The sequence below is a fragment of the Candoia aspera genome, chromosome 8 (assembly GCF_035149785.1).
Source record: "Candoia aspera isolate rCanAsp1 chromosome 8, rCanAsp1.hap2, whole genome shotgun sequence".
In the NCBI taxonomy this organism is placed as follows: Eukaryota; Metazoa; Chordata; class Lepidosauria; order Squamata; family Boidae; genus Candoia; species Candoia aspera.
The window spans coordinates 49,057,501-49,069,760 of record NC_086160.1 but is presented as its reverse complement, the minus strand read 5'-3'; the positions used below and the strand labels follow the sequence as shown (position 1 = coordinate 49,069,760).

The following is a 12,260-nucleotide window of genomic DNA, read 5'->3' as shown; positions in this document are numbered from 1 at the left end:
TGAATACAACAGCTCCTTATTTGTTATTACCCTTTCTTGCCTCTAGCATGTGGAAGAATATCACCTTTTGAACCTGCAATCAAAACTAATACCACTATGACATGTACACTGGTGTAATTCTATTTAAAAGCCATTTAAGCCTTTGATCATCACCATGTGTTAGTCTGGTTCATCATAACACTAAATCAGCTTTTGATACAATGCTGTCATTTTTCAACATCTATTTAAATTTTTCTTGATCCTTTTTTGAGATTAGATGATAAAATTGTGTCAGTAACTGCTAAAGGAAAGGGGGACATCTCTTCCTGTAGCAAGAAATGTCAACACTGAGTATAGTAGAGCAGGGTTTCTCAACCAGGGTTCCATGGAATCCTAGGCTTCCATGAGAGGTCCCCAGGGGTTCCCTGGGAGATGATTTATTTAAAAAATTATTTCAAATTCAGGCAACTTGACATTAAAGATATAGTTTCATTTTTTATTTTTACTTTAAGAACACTCTTAAGGCATATATACAGGCCTACCCATGAAACAAATATAATAATTTTGTAACCTCTGGCCTATATTTGAGCTTGAATGTGCAGGGGTTCCCTGAGGCCTGAAAAATATTCCAAGGGTTACTCCAGGGACAAAAGGTTGAGAAAGGCTGTAGTAGAGGAATACAAACATTAGCTAATACTGCAGTGAACAGAGTTTGGTGCTATAGTCCTAAAAAAGAGGAGATTAAAAAGTAGTAATATAACATGGGCAAGTTTCTTCTGATACGTGAAATATATTCTAGACCTGAAATCTACAATAGCCACCAAGAATCAAATATTGCAGCAGGATACAAATTAAATAAACAAACAAACAAACATGGATAAACTTGATCCAGGGTGGGAGAATCTGTAGCCCTCTGTTAAAATTCATAGCACCCTTTTTCAATTTGATTGATGGTGAAGGATGCTGATGCAATCTAAATTAAATGAACTTTCTCAATGTTTAAGTATTTTCATTATAATCGATTAAATACTGACTCTAAAATGTTTATGAATGACAGATGTTACAGGAGTAAATAAAATAATGTGAAATGTAAGTTATAAACAGTTTTTTATAATATTTTTGTAGCTGTTTGTGACATAGGATCTGCTTCTTTTAAATATGACATGAGGAGACTGAGTGAGATTCTAGCATTTCCAAGAGCCTGGTATAGAAGGAGTATTGCAAGACGCCTCTTTCTAGGTGACCAGACAATAAATTTGCCAGGTAAATTGCCGAAAAATGAGGAAGATCTTTTTTTTTTTCATAATGATCAGTCTTACTGTAATGCTTGGCATTAGAAACATGTTGTTTTTGTATTTGGTGTTAGAAATGCAATGTGAAATAAGTACTGGGATAGGAAGAGAATTAAAAATGTTCATGCTTGAAATCTGTATGAATGTCTCTCCCCTGGTCCCCGTAATCAAGTTGGTTTTAAATTCTTTGTAAACAAGACTCTCAATAAATAAATGGGTCACAATGGAAAATGGCTTATTGTAGTAATCGTATTAGATTTGTGTTTAATTAATAAGAAACTAATTTGTGATGCAAACCATTTATTTTGTTATATTTGTTCCTAGTAACATCAGGTCCTGGGACACCAGATTCTATTGAAGGAATGAACCAGCATATGTCTCCTGAATCATCAAGAAAAGCATACTGTAGGACCTGGGAGCAGCCAAGTCAATCTGTTTCATTTACCCATATGGCTCAGTCACCAAGTGTTTTCAATGAGCACAATTCCAATAGTAATATGTCCCCTGGAACAGCATCTCATAACTTAAAATCCCCCGCTGTTTCAAGATCCAGAAGTGTGTCAGATTCTTCAGTACCTCAGAAAGGTGAGAGGAAGCTTAGTTTTACTACTTCGAATCATACGCCACTGTATAATGTAGCCAACTGATCATACTTTGATAAAAAATAGTCATCAACAGTTAATCATTTGTCATGTAAAGCACTGAAATGGATTGACTGACATTATTATAGCTAGAATATTGTCACTGAACTTAAAAGAGAAAAAGGGAATAGCTTACGGTATTATCCTAAAAATTGCTCTGATTTATGATTTTTCTTCAGACAAAACAGAATGATTAATTTCTTTTCCATAAACTTGTGTATTGCCTTATAAAGTGTATTGCTCTACACCAAAATGTATGGTATTGTCCTACAAAGAAAGAAAAAACTAGTTTGATATAACAACTCAGGTTAAGGTGATTTATATATTTTAAATACATGCTTATGTAACACAGGGAAAATGAAATTACTGTATGTGAAAATACTTCTATTCAAGTGTGCTTGTCTGCCAGCAGAACACGTTCTCATTTCATCTCTAACAGTTGAGAAATAGCTTGGAACATTATGGAGAACTAGAAATTCAGTCAGGCAACACTGGATGGAACTGAGGTTTAAATTTCAATCGTTTTTGGAGAGAAAAAAATAATAAAAGTACTGATTATATTTGATCAAATTTATCCTGGAAGATTTGGAAAAGGAAATTTTGAATAATTTCTTCTCCCAGTTCAGTTGATCAAATATTGTGAAGTTCAGTTCTCTATCAGTTAAACAAAAGAATAACTATTCAACCCTTTGCTTTTTTAATTAGTAGAGCTGAAAAAGAAAACTTCAAGAAAACTTTGGCAGTACACAGAGTTCACATTTGTAGTCCCATATATTTTCTGAACATCACAGTTGGTAATATTTATATTTACAGTACTCTGTGATGTTTAAAAACTCATTCAGTTGTGACAACTACCATATTACAATTTTCAGTCACCAAGAAAAGGTTGTGTTGGAAGCATATAAATCTCCTCCATAGATTAAATTGACCATGTAGAACGTGTCTATGACACTATTGTGTGCCAGTAGATGGAGATGATGAAAAGAGTCATCATAACAGTATGAGAATTCCTATTTGGATTCAGTTATTCTGAAGCATTTACAACAAAATCCGCAGAGTGGTATTAATACTTGATTTGTTTTCAAATTAATACTTTGCAATATTACATTTACAGTAATTGCTTTGTGTTTAACTCCAGATCTACTGTCAAAAACATCAACTCCATTTAATAAATCAAATAAAGCTGGAAGTCAGCAGGTGACACCATGGGAAACACTGGTTGTATTTGCTATGAACTTGAAACAGTTAAATGTCCAAATGAATATGAGCAATGTGATGGGAAACACTACGTAAGGAAACTTTTTAATAAACCCTCTGATTTTTCTTTATGTCTCAAATAATTATTTTAAACATGTAAGAGTGTGGCATGCATGTGCAGGTGTATTTGAATAATGCCTTTTGATCCAGGAAGCATCTACTTTTATTTCAGGTTATGCTGTGTAGAATTGGAGGACTTTGAACAGAGACTTCTTGAAAATCAGCTGTTGAAAACATTGATTAACTGCAGAACTTGCCAAATGCTCTATCTTTGTTCTTATCTTACTGTAGTCATAGAATTCTCCGTTAGTGATGGGTCCATTAATATTTTTATTATCAGAAATTGAAAATTTGTCTCTGTCTTCTCTTGTCTAAATAGATTAAGTGATTTGTGTCTCTGTTAACATATACCTTTATATGTTTTAAATGCATTTCACAACTTGCATTTTTGCATGTGAATGGAAAAATAAGATTAGTGATATTTTATCCATATTTTTTATGCGTGTTTTAGGTGGACTACTAGTGGTCTGAAAAGCCAGGGTCGTTTGTCTGTGGGAAGTAACAGGGATCGGGAGATTAGCATGTCAGTAGGTCTGGGAAGATCACACTTGGATTCTAGAGGAGGAGTGGTTGGCGGTACCATAGATGTTAATGCCTTGGAGATGGTGGGTAAGTTGAAAATTTAGCAAGTATTTTTTGACAATGATTACTTGTTTTTTATATAGTGAATATATTATTTATTTTATTTTCTATCCCGCCTTTATTTTTATACATAAGGTGGCAAACATACCTACTATTCCTTCCTCCTCCTATTTTCCCCACAACAACAACCCTGTGAGCTGAGAGAGAGTGACTGGCCCAAGGTCATAGTTGTGTTTATTATAATTGAAAATAATTGAAAAACCAGCATTTACTCAGGAATCTGCCATCACATCAGTTCAGACTTAACCCAATTAAATTGAGTATCCACTAATTGTTGAAATCTGCGTATTCTGGACAGTTTCAACAGTATTTGTGCGCCTGTGTGTGCCCTTATATATACTCTGTTTGTGTGTGTGTGTGTGTGTGTGTGTGTGTGTGTAAGTCTTTTGATATTAATTGGAGGCTAGCCAAAGTGGTATATCTCATTGTTTCCCTTTGCTACTAAACTGATGTATAAATGTTTTTCAGCTCATATTTCAGAACATCCCAACCAGCAGCCAAGTCACAAAATTCAGATTACCATGGGCTCTACTGAAGCTCGTGTTGATTACATGGGGTCTAGTATTCTAATGGGCATTTTCAGTAATGCAGACCTTAAACTGCAGGATGAATGGAAAGTTAATCTCTATAATACTTCGGATTCCAGCATTACTGATAAGAGGTAAAGTTTCTTGCTAGATCTAATGTATATAATTCTGCTTTTATTATTCCAAACCACTTTCAATCAAAATGTCACTAAATGTTTTTGCATTAGCTCCCCTTTCTTCAAAGCTTAGTAAAGCATTATTAATTCATGGACAATATTGTCCTTTCTATATTCTAGTGAGATATTTGTCCATGGTGATTTGAAATGGGATATTTTTCAAGTGATGATTTCCAGATCAACTACACCAGACCTCATCAAAATTGGAATGAAGCTCCAGGAATTCTTTACTCAGCAGTTTGATACAAGCAAAAGAGCTCTGTCCACATGGGGACCTGTCCCGTACCTTCCTCCCAAAACTGTTGTCAATACCGTAGAAAAAAATTCAAACCAGCAGTGTATGTATGAAACCAATTTCCTTCATATCATGAAGCTTTAATCTTTCAGGATCATAAACAAAAATATTACATACCAGGCTTCGCTAATTTCTGAGCTCATCGGTCAAGAAGCCTCAAGGACGCATATTTCCTCAGTTCCATAGACTCCAGTTCGTTTGGCTGCCACTGATACTATGATGGCAAGAGAACAGGACTTTTTTTTTCTTTTGGGACCTTAGTATCCATTGATAAAATTGTATTTTTAGCATCTTCTTGTTTAGCAGCATCTCAGTAAACAGTTCCTGGAAAATTAAGTTTTCCAGAAGCTACTGAATAACTGGTTAGAAAGGAGTAATAAAAGTAAGAATTATTCTCTTATTTAACTTTAGATAGACAGATAGATAAAAACTTTATCTGAAAAGCTGATATACTGTACTATCACTGAGCCCAAAAATCTGCATTTCAGCAAAATATTTATTTATAAAGGTGACCATTCTGAAAAATAATGATATGTGTAACCTACTATGGACAGCCACTAAAAAGACATGCACCATTTTCTCTTATACTCGTTTTGTCTTACAAAAACAGAAGCCATTTGAAGTGCACAATACTTCTAGATATTTAACCTAAACTTGAATCAACATTGTAAGCTCTACAAAAAAAAGTACTGAACACACTACACATCAGTTCATCTTCTCATATATTAATTAGTCTATTCAAATATAGTTTTTTTTTAATTGAATGACAGTGTTTATATTTTATGACAGTTTTAAAACCTGACTGCTATACATAGATGAAAGTAATAATAACCATTATTTGCTCATTCCTCTCCCCAAAACAAGCATCAAAGTCATAGAAAATGAAAATATATTAAATGAAATTCCTGTCCAGATTTCTAGCTAAGGCACATCATTTTTAGAAAGATTTTTTGAATCAGTAAAGTTAATCATATTGTATTGTCCTGTCTCTGTGTAAGTCTGTGTGCTCTGTTTTCTAGTACTGGATGCAGCACATCATCGCCACTGGCCAGGAGTTTTAAAGGTGGTATCAGGGTGCCACATATCCTTATTTCAGCTTCCCTTACCAGAAGATGGAATGCAATTTGGAGGCTCTATGAGCTTGCATGGAAATCACATGACTTTGGCATGTTTCCATGGACCTAATTTTCGTTCAAAATCATGGGCTCTGTTTCATCTTGAAGAACCTAATATTGCATTTTGGACTGAGGCACAAAAAATATGGCAAGAAGGTATCCAGACATTTTTCTGCCATTTGTTTAACCTTTTCCCATATTAAGTTGTAACCGGTAGTTAAATAACAAAAGCTGAACATTGGCTGAATGTTAACTTTTTTGTATCCTAATTACTAGACCTAATAAAATTCTACATGTGTATTAAGTGAGAGTTTGCCATGGTATCAAGAGATTACTGAGCTTATATACAATGACCACTAAAGAGATTGTGCTTGGAGGGATAGTTTGCTGCTAGATGAATTTCACTGTACAGATGTTCAGTTATGGGCAATATCTGATAGCTGTCATGGCAGACCATTGAAGAGATAAGACTTCAGAAAATACACAAGAATTTAAGAAATTGCTCTGTCCAACTTTTCTTAGGATCCAGCGAACATTCTACATACGTTGTACAAACGCTAGACTTCCATTTGGGTCATAATACTATGGTAACGAAACCATGTGGTGCCCTACAAAGTCCTATGGCAACAATTACTAAGATAACAAGGAGACGTCATGAAAATCCACCACATGGAGTTGCAAGTGTAAAAGAATGGTTCAATTATGTTACAGCTACGCGAAATGAAGGTAGGAGCAACCAGATTTCCCTTTAGAACTCTAGACCATGAGTTCTAATCCCGCATTGGGCACAAAGCCAGCTGGGTGACCTTGGGCCAGTTACTTTCTCTCCACCCTAGGAAAGAGGCAGTGGCAAATCACTTCTGAAAAACCTTACTAAGAAAACTGCATGGACTTTGTCCAGGCAGTCTCCAAGAATTGGACACAATTGAACAGATTAAAAGAAACCCCTAAAATTATGTGCAACATCTATATGATAAAAATTATAAGCTACTGTTAATAAGAACAGTACTAGAATACACTATAAGTATAAGTATAAGATTCCAAGTTCCTGTGAGTGGAACCTATCATCTCACAGGTAAAGCACCTTTCACCAATTTGTCTTCTTACTGAGGTCCCTTAAAAACCTGCTCTGAATGGATGAAGAGTTTTCTGGAATAATATATGAGCTGGTTCAGGGAAGGAAAAAGCACTAAAAATTGTCCCCTCTCCTTGTTTCTGATAAATCAGACTTCCATTAATCGGAGGAGCTGTTATTTATGTTGCTAATCTGTACCTCTTCCTTGCAAAATATATTGATTCATGGAAACTGCTGAAAGAACAGGACCCAATAAGCTTTGAAGCTAGAGATACTATGCTAAACTGTAAGAAATGTATTGGGTGACTGGAACTTATCATGTGGCCTTAATGAAAAGCAATAGATGGATTTTTTTTAGTGGGAATTCCATCGGGATAAGTTGCATTGAATGTCAGTATAAATAGTGTCTGGCAGAAGAGGCACCTCGCGTGCTGGGTTCTTTTGGGGGAGTGCTACAGACCCCAGAGAAGAATATAGATGTTTTTCTTCTGTTTGTTACAAGGGAGATTTTCTTATACAAAGTAACGACTCTTAAGGGGGTATCATAACTGTTATTACTTGATAGAAGTAACTGCAGGTACGGCAGTGATGTTTCATATTGCTTCTACCTTTCCATCATAGTTTTGTAGCGTGGGATATTTAGACATTTTGTATGTAGTAAATTGTTCTATTTTGTTTTTAAAAGTAATGGAGGGAGTTTAGCATCAACCTGAGGGCTCTGTTAGATAATTGTATGTGTAAGTGTGTCTGTTGTGTGAGTGTTTCCGTGGGAGAAGGAAATTAATAAAATTAATTTAAATAGTTGAAAACATATACCTGGCTACAGACAATTTAAATTCTGGAGCTATAATTTTGCATGAAGGTATTGTTAAATCTATACTTATCCTTAATAAATGGAGAAATGTACTAAGAAAAAAACTTTTTGTTTACAGTATTGTTTATAGTCTTGAAAATTTAAGAATTAACCCTAAATTAAGAAATTTAGAATAGGAAATTTGTGAAAATGTCTGAAGTAATTTTTTTTTGCAAGGTATGTAACTATAATCAAATAGAAATCTAGTCTTAAAATTGACTCTGTGTAGAAATATAGATCTTGTAACATGAAATTTCCATAAATTGAAATATTTCTAATAGCTGCCTCGTAAGAGTAACTGTTCTCTTTCCAGAGTTAAACCTTCTCAGAAATGCTGATGCAAACAATCCAGAGAATACTACAACAGTGAAAAGCTCCAGCTTGTTAAGTGGTTTCAGAGGTGGTTCCAGTTACAATCATGAGACTGAAACAATATTTGCATTACCAAGGATGCAGCTGGATTTCAAATCCATTCATGTTCAACAACCTCAGGAACCTTTAATACATGGTAGCCTGTGTTAATTTTTTAATACAATGAGCTTAAACTGTATTTTGTGTAAAGGGAATTATAGCACAATTATATAAAAAAATGAAAAAAAATCAATTTAACTCATCACAATTGTGACTCCATGTCTAATAACTCTTATTAAATGAGAATTGAAATGAATCAGGTAAAATTATTAACACTGCAATTCTCTACAGGGAGGCGGGACTGATTCGATTGGTCCGCCCCCAGCAACTGATGGACCCAGTGAGGTTTCAGAGGGAACTGGGGGTTATACCCGAGGATCTGCTGCACGGTCCAGCGGAGGCCCTGGCTGCGGCCTGAAATAGGGAGGTGGCCGGGGCCTTGGATAGGATCGCGCCTGTGCGGCCTCTCTTGCGTCATCCAACCCGACACTCCCCGTGGTTCACGGAGGAGCTGAGGGTCTTGAAGAGGTGTAAAAGATGTCTAGAGCATCGCTGGAGGAAGACAAAGACCAAATCTGACTGAACACAAGCTAGAGCCGCTATTAAGGCCTACCTTGTGGCGGTAAGAGCAGCGAAATGGCAGTATTTCTCTGCTCTTATTGCATCCTCAGATTGCTGTCCGACGGCCTTGTTTAAGATCCCATGTACCCTTTTGGGGAAGGTGGGTCCAGTGACCCGCCTACAGGGCCATGCGGAAGAGTTTTCTGAGCATCAGGATAAAATCATTCAGATCCGTTCCAAGTTGGACTCCATGCATGAAGCAGAGTCTGAGGAGATGCCGAGGGAACATTTTAGCCTTGTGATCTGGGAGCAGTTTGATCCTGTTGGACCCGAGGAAGTGGACAGGATCCTCCAGATTGTGAATGCACCACCTGTCAGTTAAATCCATGCTCCTCCTGGCTGGTGAAGGCAGCTTGGGAGGTGACAAGTGGTTGGGTCCAAGCAATGGTAAATACATCCTTGAGTGAGGGGGTGTTCCCGGCGGACTTTAAGGAGGCACTGGTGCACCCCCTCCTCAAGAAACCATCGCTGCACCCAACTGTGCTAGACAATTTTCGTCCAGTCTCCCACCTCCCCTTTTTGGGGAAGGTGGTTGAGAAGGTGGTGCTGTTGCAACTCCAGAGGATTCTGGATGAAACGGATTATCTGGACCCCTTTCAGTCAGGTTTCAGGCCAGGACATGGGACAGAAACTGCATTGGTCGCATTTATGGATTATCTCTGGTGGGAGCGGGATGGAGGCAGTGCATCCATCCTTGCTCTCCTTGACCTCTCAGCAACTTCCGATACCATCGACCATGGTGTCCTTTTGGGACGGCTCGGGGAGTTGGGGGTGGGCGGCGTAGTTTTGTGCTGGTTCACCTCCTTCCTCCAGGGCCGATCCCAATCAGTGGTGATAGGAGAGGAGAGATCCGACCCTCGACCCTGCTACTGTGGGGTGCCGCAGGGTTCTGTTCTCTCTCCTCTCTTATTTAACATCTACATGAAACCACTGGGTGAGATCATCCATCACCACGGGATGAGGTATCATCAGTATGCTGATGATACCCAATTATACATCTCCATCCCGGGTGAGGTAAGTGATGCAGTGACTGCCCTTTCTCAGTGCCTGGGGGCTGTGGGGGCCTGGATGGGGAGCAACAGGCTTCAGCTGAACCCCGGTAAGACAGAGTGGCTGTGGATTGATAGCGCCTCGCCTTCCAGGAAATTGTCATCTTTAGTTCTGGATGGGGTCGCACTGCCCCAAACAGACTCAGTGCGTAATCTGGAGGTTCTCCTGGACTCACAACTCCTGCTCGAAGAGCAGGTGGCAGTTGTGGCCGGGAGGGCCTTTGCTCAACTTCGGGTTGTGTGCCAGTTATGCCTGTTCCTGGAACAGAAAGCCCTCCGAACAGTCACTCATGCCCTGGTCATCTCCCATATAGCCAATGCAATGTGCTCTACATGGGGCTACCCTTGAAGAGTATCCGGAAGCTTCAGCTGGTCTAGAATGCAGCCACACGGGCCATTTTTAGTGCCCCTAGATCGGCACATATAACACCTTTGCTGCCCGAGCTGCACTGGGTGCCAGTTTCCTTCTGGGTCCAATTTAAGGTGTTGGTTATCACCTTTAAAGCCCTACATGGCATGGGGCCAGATTACCTGAGGGACTGTCTCATCCCCATTACGTTGGCCCGCCCCACCCGATCATCCAGAGAGGGCATGTTATGGACCCCGTCCATAAGAAAATTTCATCTGGTGGGGTCCAGGAAACGGGCCTTCTCTGTAGTGGCCCCCACCCTTTGGAACATCTTGCCCCCAGAGGTGGGGCAGGCCCCTTCACTCCTGACTTTCCGGAAGGCCCTGAAGACTTGGTTCTGCCCTCTCGCCTGGGGCGGGAAAGTGGGTAATCATTCTTGGGGGTGGCTCGCACCCTAGAGGCCCTCCCACCAGCTTGAAATTTTATACCCTCTTGGATTTTATATTTGTTTATTGCATTTTATAATAATTGTAATGGGTCTGGTTTTATGAGATTTTAACATTTATGATTGGAGATTGATTTTATTGTAAACCGCCCAGAGTCCCTCTTTTGGGGGAGATAGGTGGTAATTAAATTTGAATAATAATAATAATATCCCATTATCGATTGTGCACACTTCAGGAGCACTAACAAGGCACTGAACTTTAGAACTGCTTGAATGCAAGCATGTTGCATGTACAGAGTAAATTGGGCATCAGCCAGAGATACCATAAGGCCTTAATTTCAAAAGAATTGTCAGGAATTTCATTTTATGCTGAAAAATATCAGTACATATGACTAGCACTTTTCACTATTTATCTTGCAATTGAAAAGTTTCTTGTTAAAATGTTTTATTCTGAGTATTTATTCATGTAATTACCAGATTCTCTAAATGATTTATAGAATTTCATTACAGATTCCAGCACCAAGCCAAAGGTGGAATGCAGCGTAGTAACAGAATTCACAGATCACATATGTGTAACCATGGATGCAGAATTAATAATGTTCCTGCATGACTTAGTTTCTGCTTATCTTAAAGAAAAGGAAAAAGGTATGTAGATCAGTTACCATTAATCAAGTGGGCTCATCTTCTTATGTGCTCTTATGACTTGTGTAATAATTCACCTGAGGATTTTTATATATTTTAGTAGTAAAATATTTGATTTTATTTTGATTTTTCTCTCTCTGTCATACTGAATACCAATCTTCTGAAGAGGAATGTAGCCAACAAAGCTTTTTAAAAATAATTTAGTAAAACTATTTTTCAGGCTAAATGGTCAGTGTTAATTAAATTCAAAACATCTGTACTACAACTACAAGACACGTTTCCAGTTTATGTTCTAGGACAAATGACATTGAAAACTGTTGTGAATTTGTAAGAGAATTTTTATTTTGATTGTATCAGAGACTAACAGTGCTAATATTCTGTTTCATGCACAGTTGCTGGTCAGTTCTTAAAAGTTTTTAAAATACGCTTTTTACATTACCATGTCACATTTTATAAAACTGAATATTTTCCTTTACAAGCATGGAATACTATGAAATATCATGAGCTAAAGTCATGTTTTGAGCTACATGGACCCAAATTGCTTTATAGTATAGTATATAGTATAAAGTGTATCTGTTTAAAAAATAATTGAAGTTTGCTGGAAAAAAATAATTCGTGTCACGAATATATAAAAATGCATGATAAAAGTATACTTCAGAAATACAGTAGTGCAAATCATTCAGTGATGTACATCACTTCATTGTCTGTCTGATGGAAGTGTCTTCTCCATATGGACATATATGCCTAGAACACTGGTGGAGGGCTTTAAAGCAACTGACTGAAACTTCAACTACTTGTGGCTATTTTACAGCTTAATGGAGTGCATATTAC

The 12,260-nt window shown here is 37.8% G+C and overlaps 1 protein-coding gene across 1 annotated transcript in view; it reads left to right on the top strand.

Moving 5' to 3' along the window:
• The window catches only part of BLTP1 (bridge-like lipid transfer protein family member 1), a 145,567-nt gene that overhangs the window by 129,092 nt on the left and 4,215 nt on the right, over positions 1 to 12,260 (top strand). The window contains exons 76-85 of the mRNA XM_063310165.1: positions 1,105 to 1,242; positions 1,596 to 1,856; positions 3,051 to 3,201; positions 3,681 to 3,838; positions 4,340 to 4,532; positions 4,695 to 4,912; positions 5,889 to 6,140; positions 6,507 to 6,710; positions 8,226 to 8,420; positions 11,298 to 11,432. Of these exons, the coding sequence (XP_063166235.1) occupies positions 1,105 to 1,242; positions 1,596 to 1,856; positions 3,051 to 3,201; positions 3,681 to 3,838; positions 4,340 to 4,532; positions 4,695 to 4,912; positions 5,889 to 6,140; positions 6,507 to 6,710; positions 8,226 to 8,420; positions 11,298 to 11,432 (1,905 nt within the window). The remainder of the gene's footprint in view (positions 1 to 1,104; positions 1,243 to 1,595; positions 1,857 to 3,050; positions 3,202 to 3,680; positions 3,839 to 4,339; positions 4,533 to 4,694; positions 4,913 to 5,888; positions 6,141 to 6,506; positions 6,711 to 8,225; positions 8,421 to 11,297; positions 11,433 to 12,260) is intronic.